Raw genomic sequence first — 18,937 nt, forward strand, 5'->3', positions numbered from 1 at the left:
ATACTTTCAAAAAAAATGAAAAGTCAAGCGCCGTCCACCGTCTTCCCCTCGCTCAGCATCCACCTCACACGCCTCTGAGGGCGGCAGCTTCGCAGCTGGAAGCTGGGGCTCCTCGGCTACACCGCTAACTTTCACGGAGTTATAGATTCTAAATATTACAATGTACATTGGGGCTGCTTTGGACATTGGTTTCGCACGACGAGTACTTCAACGCGGCGTCGTTATTATTTATTTATTTTTTGATCGGCTAGCTTGAAGACCAGAGACGACACGAGCCGCAGCAGCAGGCCGCTAATGGAGCCCGGGACCTCGCGTGAGTGCCCGTCCGGTTCTGGGGAACCGGCGGCGGGCGACTTGCGGGAAGAGACGCCGGGAGGGGAAGCTAGCGAGGGAGAGAGCAACAACAAGGGCGTTCTGCGAGAGGGAGGGGGAGAAGGAGGGGACGGGCAGGGCGAAGCCGGTACCGCGGACAAGATGAAGACGGAATGTGGGGATGATGGAGATGCTGTTCCCCAGAAAAGGACTGATGATGATGATGATGATGATGTTGCAAAGGGAGGTGGAAGATACGAAGAGGAGCTGGACCCAAGAATACAGGCATGAACACACACACCATTACAGATCAAAATATGGCTTTTTTATTTTTTAACATTGTGGTTTAATTTACGTTGTATAACATTTTACAAGAGGGTGCACACACGTTTTGCATGTTCATTTTATTAGTATATACACCGATCAGTCACAACATTAAAACCACCTGCCTAATATTGTGTAGGTCCCCCTTGTGCCACCAAAACAGCTCTGACCGGTCGAGGCGTGGAGTCCACAAGGCCTTTAAGGGTGTCCTATGGTATCTGGCACCAAGACGTGAGCAGCAGATCCTTTAAGTCCTGTAAGTTGCGAGGTGGGGCCCCCATGGATCGGGCTTGTTGTTCCAGCACATCCCACAGATGCTCGATCGGATTGAGACCTGTTTTTTTTAAGTGTGGCACCGCGCATAATCCTGCTGAAAGAGGCCACTGCCATCAGGCAATACCGTTGCCATGAAGGGAAGGGGTGTACTTTGTTTGCAACAATGGTTAGGTAGTGGGTACGTGTCAAAGTAGGACCCAATATTTCCCACCAGAACATTGCCCAGGGCATCACACTGCCTACGCCGACTTGCCTTCTTTCCATAATGCGTCCTGGTTCCATCTCTTCCCCAGATAAACAACGTACACGCACCCGGCCATCCACATCATCTAGAATTAAATGTGATTCATCAGACGAGGCCACCTTCTTCCATTACTCCATGGTCTAGTTCTGACACTCACATGCCCATTTTAGCAGCTTTTGGCGGTGGACAGGGGTCAGCATGGGCACTCTGACCGGTTTGAGTTCACGCAGCCCCATACACAGCAAGCTGCGATGCACTGTGTGTTCTCACACCTTTCTATCATAGCTTAACTTTTTCAGCTACAGTATTTGTGTGACGGTAGCTCTTCTGTGGGATCGGACCAGACGTGCTAGCCTTCGCTCCTTACACACATCAATGAGCCTTGGGCGCCCATGGTTCCGGTTGTCCTTCCTTGGACCCCTTTTGGTAGGTACTAACCACCGCATACCTGGAACACCCCAGAAGACCTGCCGCTTTGGTGATGCTCTGACCCAGTCGTCTAGCCATCACAATTTGGCCCTTGTCAAAGTTCCAAAGTTCAGATACTTATGCTTGCCCATTTTTGCTGCTTCCAACAGATCAACTTCAAGAACTGAGAATTCACTTCACCGGTCAGTGGTTTTAAAGTAATAGCTGATCAGTATATGTATATTATCCAACTGTAGCATTATATAACTTTGGTTGATGATAATAAAGTGCATTTATTAGGTCCAGCTCTTAAAAATGTAGTTTGAATTGAACCACAATGTCTAGACTCATCCACTATTGAAGGCTTTCATATTGCCTTGAACCCTTTCAGCGCGCACTTTGACAATACCATATTAAAGCAGCTGCCGAAAAGATTTTGACATGATAATTTTATATTTTTATATTTATATTTATCTCCTGGTGGTGCTATCCCGTTGCCAAGACAACCCAAACGCTTTTATCTGAAGTCCTGTAATTTGAAACTACAAACTTTGCAAAAAGAAGAAGCAAGACTCTGAAGAACAGGATTCAACTCGTTAATAGAAGAGGTAAAGTGCCATGCAAGCTTACCATGATTTTATACAGAATTTCAGAACTGGTAAAATTTGATAAAAAAAAAAAAAAACAATAAATAAAAATAAATGGTGAAGTGGGTGAGACATCCAAAGTAGCCAATTGAGTATACAATAGACTAGCTAATGCTGCTTGTCAGCTTCAGTTGATTATAACACATAGAGATAGTAGTGGCTTAATGACAGAGGTTTATTTGTCCATCTATAATAAAGTAGAATAGAAACCATGCTGATTCAAAATGAGGTTGAAAGCACTAAGGTTGACAGTGTAACGGTCTGTTCATGCTTGTGTGATGACGTGTAAAATTGACCTGTTTATCCACTCTCCGAGAATAAATAATAAGGATGGCACTTTTCTTAACAGAACCCTCATAATTCTATGTGCCGTTTAACATTTCACTTTTTCCATCACAGGAATCAAGGGAAACTGGATGTGCTTCATCCGCCGCAGTGGGAAGGCAAAGGTCTGAGTACGGGACAATGTCACAAAACCAACAGACCAATATAAAATTTTCAAAGATCACTGACTGTGATAATGTATGGTTATATATATATATATATATATATATAGCATTATTTATAATTTTGCCACAGACTTTTATGCAATAATTCATTTAATGAATCCTGTACCATTTATGGTGATTGTAATCAACTTCACAAAACAGAGCACTTCCAAGTGTGACTGAGCAATTGATAAGTGCCTGTAATGTGGATCAACATTAAAACAGCTGAAATAACACAGTTGGCTACTCAGGGACGCCATGAACATTTGCCTGGGTGAAGTGAGGGCCATGACCCAATAAGCAAAAAAAACAAGGGCAACCAGAATAAGTCTATAAGCCTCATAAAGCATTACAATTGTGTACGTTTGTTAATGAAGTTGAGTATGCTAAGTGAAACTTAAAGGGGACCTATGATGCTTTTCCTTGTTTTCTGTCATATAAATATAATTTTCAGTGTTGGATGTTCATATTAGATGTGGCCAAAGTGTAAAATAATGATGTAAACTAAAGACAATGTACTGAACTCCTGTTTTCAAAGGTTTTTTTTCTGCTCTCTGCACAAGCTGGCATCAGCTTGTCACGGATTTCTTTATATGGTCATCTGCCTCCATCCGCTCCGCTGTGCGTTTCTCCAAACAAAACCAATAAAAATTGTGTTTTTATTGTACATGTATTTATTGAGTTTATTTTCCAAAGTTTACATGAAACAAAAAATCGCCGCGCGGTGTCGGTGTCCAACAAGCCTGAAGCGGGACAACAAAAATCTGAACTAACTTTTAAATGAGGCCTTGTACATCTAATATGAGTGAAGATTCAGCAACTGGATTGTTATTTGTTGCCTTAAATTTGTTCAGAAACAGATGGAGGACTGGTAAGGTGAAGTAAGTGAAAGTTACAGAGTAAATACAATGAAAACCAGAGGACCCGGAACTTGTGCTCAAACCATTGGCTGATAGAACTCCTGGCCTCAGGGGGTGGCTCCTCCCATTAAACAGTGTCGGGAACATCATGGATTTAGAGGTATGTTAGAATGATTCTAATGCATAATCTGAGTGGTATTTTTTAGCAAAAAAACTCCAAAGATATGTTTTGGGGACCTATATTAACTTGTATAAGCAGGAGCATAATAGGTCCACTTTAATGTATGTATTGGGCTTTTTATCAGATTTATTTTATGGGTTAGTCTTGTGTTTGTAAACCCATGTAATGCAAATTAAACAAGCATTATTAAAGGGATGCTCATTTTTGATGTGTTTTTTGTCTACCTTACCCAGATAAAGACACGGTCAATACTTGTTTCATTCCTGTGTGTCTAGTACAAAGATAGCGATGGCGGCATGGTAACTATGAGGAGTTATATAAGGAATTTTGTTGACTGTTGTGTTCTGACACATGGCATTTCAGTTTGTACCTGAAAATCACCACTTGAACCAGCGCTTCACAGTTAATAATCCATGTGCCTGGCGCAATCCATCAAAAAACAGGCCCAGGCCTTTTTTCCTTCCCTTGCCATACTTTACAGTTAGTACTATACATTTGCGCCGGTGGTGTTCTCCTGGCATCTATCAAACCCAGATTCATCCATTGGGTAGCCCCGTGGCAAAGGGTGATTAATCACTCCAGAGAATGCATATCCCCTGAGTCCATCCTGGTGAGTTTTACACCAGTCTAGCTGACACTTGGTATTGTGCATGGCGGCTGTTCAGCCATGGAAAACCATTTCAGGAAGCTCCTCATGAACAGTGCTTGTGCTGATATTGCATCCAGAGGTAGCTTCAAACACAATTGTTTTGTTTTTGCTGTTGTTGGATTTGTTGTATCACTTTGTGGCTGAGCTGTTGTTGCTCTTCCGTGTTTCCACTTCACAGTAACAACGCTTACATTTGACCAGGGCAGTTCTGACGGCGAATCTAGTTTTTGGAAAGGTGGCACCGCTAACGAGTCCGCCAAGTTCTGTTTTTTGTTTTTTTTTCTTCGTACTTCAGAAAAACCTGCCTACCTTGGGTTGTTTTACATTTTTTCTAATCCCCCTTTAGGTTCCAGCAACTCTCAAGTAATTTATTGACCTTATCTTGTGATCCCTTTTGATCTGTCCTTTTAGTCAGCTAACATAACTGTGAGCCACTGTGGAGCCAGTAGTTTGAACACCTGTATAGCTCACAGTTGAAATAAGGAGCCATGATCAGCCGTCACAAGCAGTTGTCCACGGTTTCTCTGAGAGCATTCTCATGTCTAGTGCTTTACATTCCTCACCATCTTATGCATTTAGCTCTCTGGCCAATAAAACATCCCCCTCCATTTTTGCCATGGATAAATTTCAGCTGCCCTTTATCTTTTTTTCATTGCTATTATTCTTCTTACAGACTCGACACTGCTACCCAAGAATCTCTCAAACAAACAAAATCATGTCATTGGGCAGTTTTGATAAATTCAACTTTTTGGAAGAACATTAAAAACTTTTAATGCTTAAAAACTTTGACTTCATTACGCCCGGGCCTTTGAAGTGCAATTGCTGTTTGCAATTGCTCTGTACGACATTATATAATTATTATACATGAACTAAGATTAACATGTACATGAATTTGACCTGGTAAAATAGAGCGGTCACAGTAAACAATAAATGCCAGGGAAGCTCATTACCTTGTATCATTTAAAGTTTACTATGACCCCTGTCATCTAAATGGTCATGATCACTTCGCTTTTCATTCCTTTTATAAAATGCAGGGTTGCCCTACCATTGACCAATTCAACATCCTTGCAAAATTAGATTTTATTTAAACTTAAATTTAAACCTTATTTGGTAAAATAGCAAACCCAACTTGTTACCAGTGCTCGAAGTGGGCCGGTAACTCACTGGTACACAAACCGGCACTTTTACAGGTTACTCTTTGGCGTACCGGGATTTCTCACAAGATGCCTGTACTCTGTTCTGCCCTCTCAAGTGGACAAATCAAGTGGACATATTGTAAAATATATAATATTTTATTGAGTTGAAGCGTACTTTGTAAAAGATTATTATAACGCACTAGCTATGAGCTCCGGCCTGGGGTTGCCATCACTTAATTGACCATATATTGACATGGACAGGGGATTTCTTTAGATTGTGGGCATCCCCGTTTGTGCTTTGTATTTCGCACCTTTTTGGTCGAACCAGTTGGTTTCACTCATTATCTATGATCAATTCTGGTGCCATCATTGGTAAAGTCTGCTGCCCGCACTCTCGCAGAATAGAAGCTAACAAACAGACTGCACTGTGATGTGTAGAGTACGCCCTACTGTACGACAAGAATTACCACACAACTGGGGAAGCCCAAGAGAGCAGCATTCTTTGGTTTACTTTGGTTGGGTAATTTCTCTTTGTTGTGGAAATTCCCAGGAGGTGGTTCCAGTGACAGGGAAAATTGCACAACAAAATAGAGGCTTCTAACAATATAAATATAGGGCATCTTTAATGAATTGTCTTTCATTTGTTAAATTCTTATTAGTTGTTATGACTTATGAGAGGATGGTGGGTGATGGTATAATTTAGGAAAATAACCACACCTTCATGGTCTGGGTTTAGACCACTACTAGCTGCTATGCTACATGTACTGTAAAGTACGACATTTTAAATAAGCCTGGGCAATTAACCAAAAACTCAACGCGGGTGTCTATGCAAAAGAGAGTTTAAAGAAACCCTTCCTTAATGGACCCTGCTCTGGAGTACGTATTTGGTTCCTTTCTCAGAGGGCCCCTTCTCAGTTCCGGTTTGGCAAATGTATTTCCCTGCATGAAGCAAAGTAGATCTAACAGAAACTACCTGTGTGTATTGTTCCATGTACATCAAATCATGCAACAAAAAGGTGATTCATAAGGATGTGTCAAGGCAATAACCTTGTTTATATCTTCTTTAAACATATATTTTCTTTTCCGTTTCTAGGAAGAGCTCGAACATCTCAACCAAGCCAGCGATGAGATCAATAAGCTGGAACTGCAACTTGATGTGAGTGACCTCTTTGACCCTGTTCACAATGCTCGCATTCAGGGCACTTTCACACATGTAGTTTGCTAGATTCCGTCTGATTTAAGTTGCTACTTTTTTGCATTTGTCATTAGGTCCGGTCAGTTTTCACACGATCAGCAATGAAGTCACCGTTTGCACTTTGCTGCATGCGCTTGCTGTCGTCATCCATTGTAACTGCGTGAATCACAAACACTAAAAAACAACCCACAATGCACAAGAGTGTTTGATTAAAACGGACCAAACTGTGAAGTGTGAAAGCACCCTATAACAAATACATTCGCTTTTTGATGGTATTTTGTCACTGTAGGGGTCCTATATGTAACGTAAAATCAAAGATAGGTTGTATGCATCTGTTCTGATTTGAAGTCATTGTGTCTGTGTGTGTATCTTTGTTGTTTGAATCATATTTCCTAGGATGCCAGGTCAAGCTACAGGAGAATTCTCACAGATTCTGCAAGAAAACTCAATGCGCAGGGATCCCAACTTGGTACATGCATTGAGAAAGCCCGGCCCTATTATGAAGCACGTAGGCTTGCCAAAGAGGTACATTTATTTATTTGTTTGTGTGTGTGAGAGAGTGTTGCTGTTGATATCATTCCTACTACTAATACTGTATTGGACCCTTGTAGTTTTTAACTGTTTGAAGATGATCAGGAATCTCACAGGCGTGGGATGATTCTCAGGGCCACAGGGTAGTGATAATCAGATTCTGTGATGTAAAGTATGAGATAGGAGCAACAACCATGCTCATATAATATTATAAATTGTACATGGATAGTTTCCTACAATCTTTCAGTTTCACAATCATCATTTTATGATGATTTCATGACAGTCATCAGGGTTAACACATTGTACCTACAGTACTGGAGTATATGACCACTTTCTTCCTCATACCATTTTTATTTTCCCATTTTAATATTTATCAAAATATCATTTTCCCTCTCTTCCATACCATCACTTAAGTCATAAATGATTCAGAGATATTCTCTTACCCTTTAATCTTAGATTATCTGCTGTCTGTCTTTATCAGAGCATCACACGCTCTGTCAGAGGCCGAGCAAGAAGGCACAATAGAAAAGGATGGCTCTGACGTTTTAGCATCAGCTAAAATGTCAGGACATTGTTAATTTGTGCAAGCTTGTGAGGCCATATCTCTACCAACCCATCCTGTTCGCTACTGTGGTTTACTTGCTGATGCCTTAGGATCTCTCACACAGTGTCCTTTTGATTTTCTTTTCTAATTTCTCTCCCCTACTAATACGATCCTATGGATAATTTTTAGTTCTCAATTGACTTTTGCGTTTTGCTCTTCTTATTGGCCGTATTTCTTCCATCACTGCAACAGTCACACCCCTAGCCCTCCTGGGAAGATGGTATCTACTCAAGGTTTCTTCTTACGGTTAGGGCCTGCCATCAAACTGTCCTTTAAATGTTGGCCTGTAAAGCCCTTTATCAAAGTTACAGTCTCAACTGGCGTTAAAAATACATTTCACTTATGTGTATGTGTGTTTTTGAGCATGTCTATAGCTGTGTGTCTATGTACACAATGTGCTTGAGTTAGGAAAAAAAGATTGGAAAATAAATATATGCATCTATTCTCCCAATGTTTACAGCAAGCATGATGTTTTTTTTTGAATAGGATAGAACTTGGTGTTTTGATTACTGTCATGCCCTTAGGCTCATTATTTATGCAAATTGACATTGACAAAAAAACGATCCAATCACTATTTGGATAAAATGTAGAATGAGGAACATGAAGGGTGCAATACCCACGGTAAGGAATGTATCATGGATTTTGGGCCACGGTAACGGTAGGGGTTTGTTATCTTTATATGTATGAAAAAAATACAATACAATACAATACAATTCAATACATACATAAAAAAAATTAAAAATGTGTAAAACATTTTTAAGTAGTCTGCTATAAATGAATAGTGTAACGCTGTTTGTGTGTGATTGTGGGGGGAAGTGGGAGACGGGGGTCAAGGCTGATTGGTGGCTAGGTTGTCATAATTGCATAAGTTCATCTGATTGGAGGTGTCCAGGATAGTGGGTAACTTGCCCAGGTGTCTAGGGGCAGTTTCCCAGCGGAGAGTCCAAGTGTGGAAGGAGAGGACAGAGAGATAAGTGAGGCGAGTGCCTGGTGTGAGTGGAAGCGAGATTCTGCAGAGAAGTTCGTAATAATGTGGGACACGGCCATCTCATGGAGTTATTTTCCGACTGGACACCTTGATCGATTGCACTCTTTACAAAAACATTTCTATTTCTTTTGTCTCGTGTTTCTATTGAATGAGCTTGCGTAGCCTTTTTCGCGCAGTTGAAAAAAGAAATAGACCTCGGGCAAAAATGTGGCCTTGATGTGGCCAGTGGAGCCCCAACAGTGGATTCAATAGGAAGCGTGACTTACGACACACCGTGCCCATGCGACACGCCACAGCCGTACACTGTGCCAACACGTCCCGTGGACTACCGTGATATCGTCATACCGTGTTTCACATGTGCTTATTGAAGTGTAGGGGGTGCACCGAACGGTTCGATAACATACCGTGTACCATTGCATTCCTCCAAATGACTATTCAGGTGAATAAATGATCATCGTTAAAGAGTATAAAATTGATGCTGCCTACATTTATTGGAATAACTTTATGTAAGCTTGCGCAATGGAGAAGCGTTGAATGATGGCATATTATACCCTCCGTAATGTCACTCATGCCCGACTGCCCAGACTGAATCATCCCCCTCTAATGGATCATAATTGATTGCCAAAAATGTTTAACCCTTGAAGAAATGGGGCATAAATGCAAGTCATGTTTAATCAACATTGTCAAGGATAATTTGAAACTGTAATTGAACTAATTAAAATTGTGAGGATTAAGAGCAAGGGTCTAATGAAAAACAATTAAGCAAAATAATGGGTTGTGAATCCAAGCCGGTTAACGCAAGCATTCGCAATGGTACCGTATGAAGGAGCAGATCAGAAACTAGCGGAAAGATACAGAGATACAGACGTTCCTTTACTGTCCGCGCTTGTGTGGACGCCCACGCAAAACTGCCACTTCTTCTCCACTTGCCGTTGGTTATGCTGTCCACAAAACAGCCGCCCCAGCGAGGTCATGATAGCGATCGAGCGAGGCCACCAAGTCACGGCGTCCCGTCATATAAATTATCACAGCGCCCTGAGCTAAAGCAGTCATCAATCTTGTATCAGTGACCTTAAACTTCGGCTGCCCTCCCGGTCGCCCCCCCCACCACTCCCCCCATTGCTGTCTCAAAACACAGCTGCTGTCCGTGTCCTTTTCCACGAGTATAAGTCACCTTGTGGTTTATCGGCTCCTTCCAAACTAACCTGGACACATCTTCCTCTTGGGCATGGACATAACTCCCTGAGTCTTGTGACAATATGATATTCAGGGTTTATGCACATGCACACACACACACACACATTCTGACAATTCTTGTAGAGCATGTTACATGGCCTAAAAGCAACATATCATCGTTGATGACACGAACAATGCAGGTAGCCCCATCTAAAATAGCGATTCTTCTAACTGACAATTAAAATGTTAGAGTTTCCCTCTCGGTTGCTTTGACTGGGATCGTGAGTGCACTCCCACAAGCTCTGCATCTGGATCTGAACTGGAGTCTGGACTTTGACTAGCGTGGCATTTCTGCCAGTGAAAAAAAATATAAATGCATTTAATACGGTGGCTTTTTTAAAATTTTCCTCAACGTTGTGCATCATATCTAGTCCTCACGAAAAGATATTGCACTGCTGTAACCTGCATTCTCAATGTGATAAGCCAATCTAACACATCATAAAAATCGGTTTTATGATCCCATCAGGACACTCTGGTGCTCCCTGGCGTAGTGGTGTCTGTCATAACATCATTTATCAGTGAAATAACGTGTCTAAGAGATGTGAAGGTGTGGCTCTCTCCTTAGAGCCAAAACATAAAGTTTGGCTATATCTTGAGAAGTGCATTAACTGAAATCACACTATTTTCTTTTGGTGATATTGTGTGTGTGTGTGTGTGTGTGTGTGTGCGTGTGCGTGTGCGTGTTTGTGTGCGTGCATGCGTGCTTGCGCATGTCTATTTGCGGCAAAAGTATTATATTTCAAACCTTTGACCAGACAAGAGAGATTTTTACCATGTGATCAGCTGTCAGCATCATTTTTTCTTCTTCTTTTTTAAGACGGTCTGTCCTCTACCAATACCTTAATCCTTGAGAGTTCTCCACACCCTCATTCGATATAAAAGTTGGTTGTCAGCGTCTTCTTCCCAGCTAGATTGCTAGTGACACCTCTCACTGAGCCGCTGTCTGTCTCGCTCCCCCCAGGCCCAACAGGAGACTCAGAAGGCGGCTCTGAGATATGAGAGAGCCGTCTCCATGCACACAGCTGCCAGAGAGATGGTCTACGTGGCGGAGCAAGGTCTCCTGGCAGACAGAAATACCCTGGATCCCACTTGGCAGGAAATGCTGAACCACGCCACCGCCAAGGTGGGTAAACACCACAGCATGTTCGAAATACAATACATGCAAGGCAAGATGTAAAAATGCACCAGCCTCCAGCAGGATGACCAACTGAACGAGATGAAACCGATTAATATGCAGAAAGTAGCTCAAACGTCAAACCATGATCGGTTAATAATTAGGGTTGTGTGTCATCTGTTATTTTCTCATTTCTATGCCATTCTCAATTCTCCATACAAATCCAATTTATAGCTTTCCCGTAGAGATTTCTACTGCTTAAATCAGTAGGGGTAAGAACCAGGGTCTGTCAACTTGTGCCTGGCACAAATTGTCTGTGTCTGTGACAAAATAATTTTTTGATTGAGCAGGAAGAAGAAGTATGATATATGCAAAAGCAAACTTCCAGATGGTCAGCATCAACAAGAGGAACAGTTATTGTGGTGGCTGTCGACGCTGGTAAAATAAGTCATTTGGAGCTGGTTCAGAATCAATCCATTTTTGATTCCCAGCCCTGTTAATGACAAACGTAAATGTACCTATTACCAAAGTAAATAAACATTTCACAATAAACAGTACAGTGGTATTTTGACTTACAAGTTTAATGTGTTCCGTGACAGAGCTCGTAATTCAATCTGCTCGTATAGCAAATCAATTTTCCCCATTGAAATTAATTGAAATGCCATTAATCCATTCCAGCCCCAAAAAAAAAAAATTTTTTTTTTTTGTGACATGTTTTTAAATAAGAAAAATGTATTTATAAATAACAAATATTGTATAAAAACATAATAAAACATAATACTAGAGAATGTCGAAGAGAATCGCTCATGTTTTTCTGTGATTTCATGCTTTAATTAAATCGACATCATCCGCTTCTTCTCAGCACTTACTTTATTAGGACCCATGGTTAGAATATGGTTAAAATATTGCACAAAATGCAAGCACAAAACACAAAAGCGATGCTTCCACGGTCAGGTAACCACGTGAAGTGAAGGAGTGAGACGCAGGATGCTGGCCGGATTCGCTCGCCATGCCAACTAGCGGCGGCGTACCTGAAGCTCGCTCCTTGTAACTCACATTTTTGCTCGCAAACCAATGCAAAAATTTGACGGAACGACGGCTCGTAACTCGGAAAACTCGTATGTTAGTGGCCTCGTAATTCAAGGTACCACTGTACATAGAAACAGAAACCTCTTTTTACACATGAGCTTTTCAGACATGAAAACCCTCGACACATCTCAGTTTCCACAACACAATCCCACCAGCCTACCAGAGCCCCCACTAAGTACCACATCAACAGTGAACTAATAGTGAAACAACGGACAAAGTAATGTCCACAGATGTGACTTTGTGTCGTAATAAATCAGTCCATTAGAGTTTCAGCGCAGTCAATAGCGTGGATGTTACACACTGGCTGGTATTTCGGCGTTCACTTGGGGACAGCTTATCACAGTGACTACAGAATGCTATATCTCTAATTCAGTGTTGGGTATTCCCTGCTCTACATGCCATTCAGTTGAAAAGTGAGCCACCACAGGATGAGACCACTCTTGTTTCCATTTTGACACCGCATGCTCCTTTTAATAACCTAATTACCACAGTCAAATTGACTACTTGCGAGCCAAGGGGAGGAGTTCATCAATAATAATATTGCTGATACAGCTGGCCAGTGCTGAGAGAGCTCAACTGTCCACCGAGGTAAAATCAGGCCCTTAGCAAGCTGTGAAACAAATGTGTTTCCAATAACATGAGCATGTGCATTTTGTCGTGCCAGTTAACACAGCTGTATAGCATGTAGCCTTCGAGCACCGTGAACCCTGGGGAATATCAGACACTATCAAATCGAATTCATGATGATGAATGTTCGTTTTCCATGAGATCAAGGTTGAATGCAGTCATTGACAGACCACCCACGCACCCATTGGTAAAATGAGAACTTTAGGAAACAATATCACAGTATTCATAGAATACCTAACTGAAGGTTTTAAGAAAAGATTTACAGCCGCGCCCAGGATGAACACATTTCACTGGCAAAAAAGGGAAATGTTAAAAAAAAAAAGAAGAAAATAAAACATAATTAAGGTCTCTCAAGGTTTCTTTCTTTTGACCCTGATTTCTATCTGAGATATGAAGCTTGCCGAATATGTTTTCTGAAAACAAGAAGATCAATCACGTGATAGCAGTGGTACTTTTAAACGGTCCAAAACAAATTTAATTCTTAAAAAAGAGAGATGTCTTAAAACGTCTTCTTTCAAAGTGCAGAGCGCATGCTGCTCTCTTTGAAAAGTTCTATTTCACTCAATGAAAGTCCGAGAATGGGCTATTTTTTTCTAAGAAAAGGAGCTGAAGACATCGCAGAATAATCTTTTGCACAAAATTATCAATTCATCAGAATAAAACAAAAATAAGTCTGTTCCGTTTATTTCCTTTGAGATAAAAAAAAATTGCGGTGCCTTCTAATGAATATTTATTGCCTGTGTTGACGTGGGAATATACCCAGTAGATGTCTGAAGGAGAATCATCTACGGCCGTTTCGCCCACCGCATTAAACAGAAAGTGTTCATTTTGTTATTGCAGTTCTATAACATTCACGGGAATAGAGGAAGGTGCCCGCTGGCACTATTTACGGGCTTAGGTGCGACTGCTTTGTTTGTTTTTATTTTACGGAATTTTCCCGCCCGGCCAGGTGAACGAGGCAGAGGAGGAGCGCCTCCGCAGCGAGCGTGAGCACCAGCGCGTCACCCAGCTGTGCCAGGACGCCGAGGCGCGAGTCCAGACGCTGCAGAAGGCCCTCAAGAAGGTCATCCTCAAGTCCAAGCCGTACTTTGAGCTGAAGGCGCAGTTCAACCACATCCTGGAGGTGCATACATGGGGTTTCCGAGGCGGAGGGTGTGAAATGATAATTAAGGGCTTCAAAGATGGACCAAACTCCTCCTTCAGACATTTGTTTTTATTGTCAATTACCCTTAATGATACTATAAGTTTTAACTAAGGATCTCATGAACTGACTTGCTCACAAGCCAAATACAGGCACACATTGAAAAGGTTAATGTAAAGACAGCTCAGCTCCCATGGGTGGGCGTGACTTTCCTACTTTGGCTGTATGTAAATGTGTATCTGATGACATAATGAGTATCAGAAAAACACATCGGTTGAGAGAAAATCGACTGGGGAAATATGTTTAAATACTGTCTACCTTTTCTCAGGTTGAAATTGCAGTTAGAGAAGTTATAATTGAGTCCAGAAAATGCTTGTTCTGTAGGAACACAAGGCCAAAGTGGTGCAGCTGGAGGAGCGAGTGTCCAAAGTGAAGACCCGGTACTCCGTGGCCCTGCGCAACCTGGAGCAGATCAGCGAGCAGATCCACGCCCAGAGGGGGCGCGCCATCGCCCGCGGGGGCCGCAGCTCACCCGTCGGGGCGGAGGCGGAAGTCAGGGCGGAGGTCAGGGCTACGGTGGCCACCCACGTGGGTGGCTGCAGCGGTCCCGGAGCGGGGAGCCTGGAGAGCGCCTGGGCCGACGGGGAGAAGACCAGGAGGTGGGTGGAGAGGCACAGGGAGTCCGGCTGGGGGGCCGAGGAGGCCGCCTCGGACTCGGCCTCGATTATCAGCCTGCTGACCATCGCCTCGGACCTGGAGAAGTGCGACTCGGTCGGCCATCTGGGCGACCTAAGCGATGTCGGGAGCATCATCGGGGAGGAGTGCGAGAAGGAGAAGGAGAAGGAGAGGGAGAAGGAGCCGGAGAAGGAGAGGGAGAGGGCCCTCCGAGCCGATGACAGGGGTCAAGACAGGAGCAGGAGGCCCCCCGAGAAGGCGGCGAACCAGCCTGTGCAGGATAGTGATGCCACAGGTAAAGAGAGACAGGAGAGGTTTGTCAAACAGCACCACAGGAGTGTGAGCCTATGAACAGAGCTGGCGGTCAAAGCGGGAGGGGGAGGATAGGAGGAGGAATTTGGCGCGGGGGAGGGATGAAGAGGCCGTGGGAGAAATGGATCCCTGAATGGAGCAATCGCACGCAAGCTGTGGAGAATTTAAAACGGGCAGGAATTCCGCCGGGCGCACATTAATGAATTGCTTTACATGAGAGCAATTAAGACTAAATGGCAGAGAGAGAGAGATCAGTCACATGCACCCACCCCCATCGTGAAACGTGTAGTTCTCATGTTCGGCTCCGGTCTGTCCCCTCTACGGTGAGGCACTTGCGATGATATCACATGAAAAGAAAACATGCGACAATGTCTTGATCAATGCAAAAATTGGCAAAGCAGGCAAAGCATTCAGTGTCGCTTGTAGACTGCTTGATATTTTGTGCTACTGTACAGTACGAATTGTTTTGTGAGCACTCAAGGCTTGTTTTTAACCATGATTTGTAACTTATTTACATTTTGTTCTTTACCGTTTGTATACACAGTTAAAATGCTACCGTCGCATGCCAACTCAACACTAATTTGTTTCTTAGGGCGACGAAGAATCATGTTTCTTTTTATGCGGTCTCTAGAGTAGAAATTCCACAGCCAAAGGGGAGCTTGAGCGGCCACTTCCCTGACTTTTCTTGTGTTTATTAGGTGGTACGGGCTTCGTTTTCTGTGTACTCTGTATTTTCCAATGATCTTGTTTCTAAATAGGCATTTCGTTTATGTTACGACACGGCAGCTACACTTTGACAACATTTCCTGATAATGTCACTGGTGCAATGCAATTAAATGCAAATGATTGCCGCAGTGCATCACTAAAGGTCGGGCCCCAGTTGAAACTCCGTTTCTCATCTGACCTTAAATGCCTGCAAATCTTTCTCTGTGACCTTTTTGAATCTGTCGTGGAAATTTCCTGCTCTGTGGAACCAACACCCCGTTAAAAAAAACTGGCCACGCCTGAGATCGACAGAGCACCTTTGCAGATGGTGAGGCTTCTTGTTAATAATATAACACGTATAACGTATGGATTATGTGCATGAAAACTTCCCATTAAATTAGGTATATTCTCTTGTATTGACAGAGGCCTTACCCTGTATATGCAGATTTCGCTTTTCTTTCTTTTTTTTTTTAAGTGCCTTGAGTCCTAATTTCAAATTTCTCAGCCATACAAACAAATATAGACAAGGAATGAATGATTGTGTCTAAATTCACTATATTTACCTTTGCCGCTCACTGACAAAAGTATTTGGCTCAGAAAGAGCAGTTAAGTTTCATCTTCAAGTTAAAATACTTTCAAAATCACTGCAGTTCAAGAAACATACTTCCCACTTCATGTGTGCCCAGGCACGATAGTACATTTCAGGAAGTAAACTGTGTCCTGAGGACTGAATATTACCTTTCCTTGTTCTTGCAAATGATGTCTAACGGGAGTTGGTTGTGTCAAAGTATTAAAATTGTACCTAACACGTTTTCTGAAGTGCTAATTTAATGTGTTGTTGTTGCTGCTGCATCTCGGTGCGTACGCGGGGGATAGGATGGATACAACCTCATGAGCCATATGTGTATAGCTTGGACGTCAACGACAAGCCATAAATCAGCTTGCCATGACATTATTACACTTAGGTGACGCGTTTATTCCTCTAGAACGTACCGGACTATAAAACTACACCACTCAGTGCTTCATTTGCAGCTCGCTTTGCACCTTGATCACCGCCAAACAAAAATAGATAAAGAGTCGTCTGTGAATAATGTATTGTCCAGTCTGTGAGTCAGTGTTTTATGGGCGCTTTAAACGGAGCGCATGCCGCAATCATGGCCAAAGTGGGGGAAAGGAACAAATTTGAGAGGGAGAAAAAAAGGAGAATAGGGAACAATGTGATCGTTTGATTTGAAAAAGTGAAAAAGTGGTTAGATATGTGGAGGTGGGAAAACGGACGGCAGACCCTAAATTCAGGGGACACAGAAACGGCGGGGTCGCAGGGAGCCAGTGGCGCCGACAGTGTGGAAAGTGTGAGCGAGGAAAATGACTTTGTCAATCACAGCAGGACCCCACACACACACACACCCACACGCACTTCCAATCCCTTCTTTACCGAGGTGCAAATGTGGGACATTTATGCATGCGTTAGTGAGCTCATCTATTTATAATTACAACATAACACTGCCAAGGCTTAACCCGGCAGACGGCTGAAAACACGGTGGAGGGAAACAACAAGATGCAGACACAAACTCGAACAGCTGTCAGTTAGAAAGAGTAGTAGGGGAAGATCCTCGCTCTTCCCGTAACCTTGAAAAAAAGATTCTTGGCGAAATACTGCTGTGTGTGTGTGTGTCCGTGTCGGTGTGTGTGTGTGTGTGTGTGTGTGTGTGTGGAAAAGAGGCTATCCATCCATCCAGGCAGACAGTATTACACAGTCTATCATCCCACGCATGATAAACCACAGGATGTGAAGGAAGACTAAGGCTGCCATGCTTGAGAGATGTCTTTAGCTGTGGTCTTGCACGGGGTCTGGGCATCTGCGGCCGAGGACATCACTCAGTCCAACCGGAGTCAAGGTAATACAACCTGCAACCAAAAACTGGTTGCATCAACACAGGGCTTAGGGGGATGGATAGGAAAGATATAGGATATAGGAGATAGGCAACCGCGAATCAGAGTTTTCTTGTTTTCAGTCTACGCTGGAACAAATATTGATAAAAACATCCTTTTGGGAGAGAGGGAAGGGCGCATCGACAGCACGTCTAGAGTGACTGATCACCTGCCGCTGACTTGCGACGTGGCTGAATGGAAGGACCGCAGTGGCCTGTGCCCCTTCGCTCAGAGCTGGAAGGTTCTAGCGTGTGTGAAAGGGTTAATATGACTGGGGCAAGCCGAGCAGATTTTGCACGATAGCACAAATTAGAATGAATTTTTTAAACAGATAGCGCTGAGGACTCAAACCGACGGCGAGTCTCTGATGAATGACTATTTTTTACCTGGGTGACTCATTCTTCTTCTGTCTACTCTTCCCTAGCATCCTGCCAGCTGAGTTGGCATTTCATTTATTTATTTATTTATTTATTTATTTATTTATTTATTTATTTATCTCTGGAGCTTTTCTGTACAAAGGACAGAAATAACAATTGATAAACCAGATCACCCCTCCGCAGTGACAATAAGGGGTTTTGGGGGCGGATGATCCCAGACCTGCCGTTATTATAGCATCACAGCGAGGTTCCAGAGGTCTACCCTGTCACCAGAATAACTTTATTATACACGTCCAATGACTACATACATCAAGCTGACACCGGCCCAGAGGAGAGGGCCCGAGACAGAGGAGGTGGATTGGTCAGACGCTGTTAGCCATCAGCCAGGCCTTTGGGGGGTTGCACTATTTATCTAGGATGTGAGTGCGCCATCTGTCTTTCCGTCAGCCAATGAGCGTTGTGCCTCTCTCCACTATTTGGAGTCGCACTCACCGGCCGGGGCTCCTGCAGACACTGTAGTGCAGATGAGAGAGGGACAGGATTAGCTCGAGCACCACACCTTGCCCAGATAGTAACGGGCCGTCCAAGTCTCTTCCTCGTGTTGCATTTGTTTTGTTTTACAGTCCCGTTCGTCAGAATTTGGGGGGGGGGGGGGGGGGGGGGCTAATTCAGATTTCACGATTCACATCAAAGGCCACTTCCAGTCGTTTTTGCATTTTAATTTGAGTTTTCCTAATGACACACCCTGCCCCAAACCACTGTCATACATTTTTGTCTTTTAACTGAGAGTTAGACGTTTCAAGCTGTTGTTATAATGCCACGAGGCAAAAAGTGAGATATGATTATCTAAGCTTATGAGATAAAGTAATCCTCACTCTCCATTTTT

General features: G+C 43.1%; 1 protein-coding gene across 1 annotated transcript; it reads left to right on the top strand.

Annotated features, from left to right (window-relative positions):
* Window positions 1-288: 288 nt before the first annotated feature.
* sh3bp5lb (SH3-binding domain protein 5-like, b) lies at window positions 289-15,076 on the top strand (the record flags this gene model as incomplete). Its single annotated transcript, XM_080013167.1, has 6 exons — window positions 289-597; window positions 6,619-6,681; window positions 7,117-7,245; window positions 11,041-11,202; window positions 13,859-14,032; window positions 14,435-15,076. The coding sequence occupies exons 1-6, from the start codon at window positions 295-297 to the stop codon at window positions 15,074-15,076; spliced, it is 1,473 nt and encodes a 490-aa protein (XP_079869293.1). The 5' UTR covers window positions 289-294.
* Window positions 15,077-18,937: the final 3,861 nt, after the last annotated feature.

This window comes from Zeus faber (assembly GCF_960531495.2).
Source record: "Zeus faber genome assembly, chromosome: 1".
In the NCBI taxonomy this organism is placed as follows: Eukaryota; Metazoa; Chordata; class Actinopteri; order Zeiformes; family Zeidae; genus Zeus; species Zeus faber.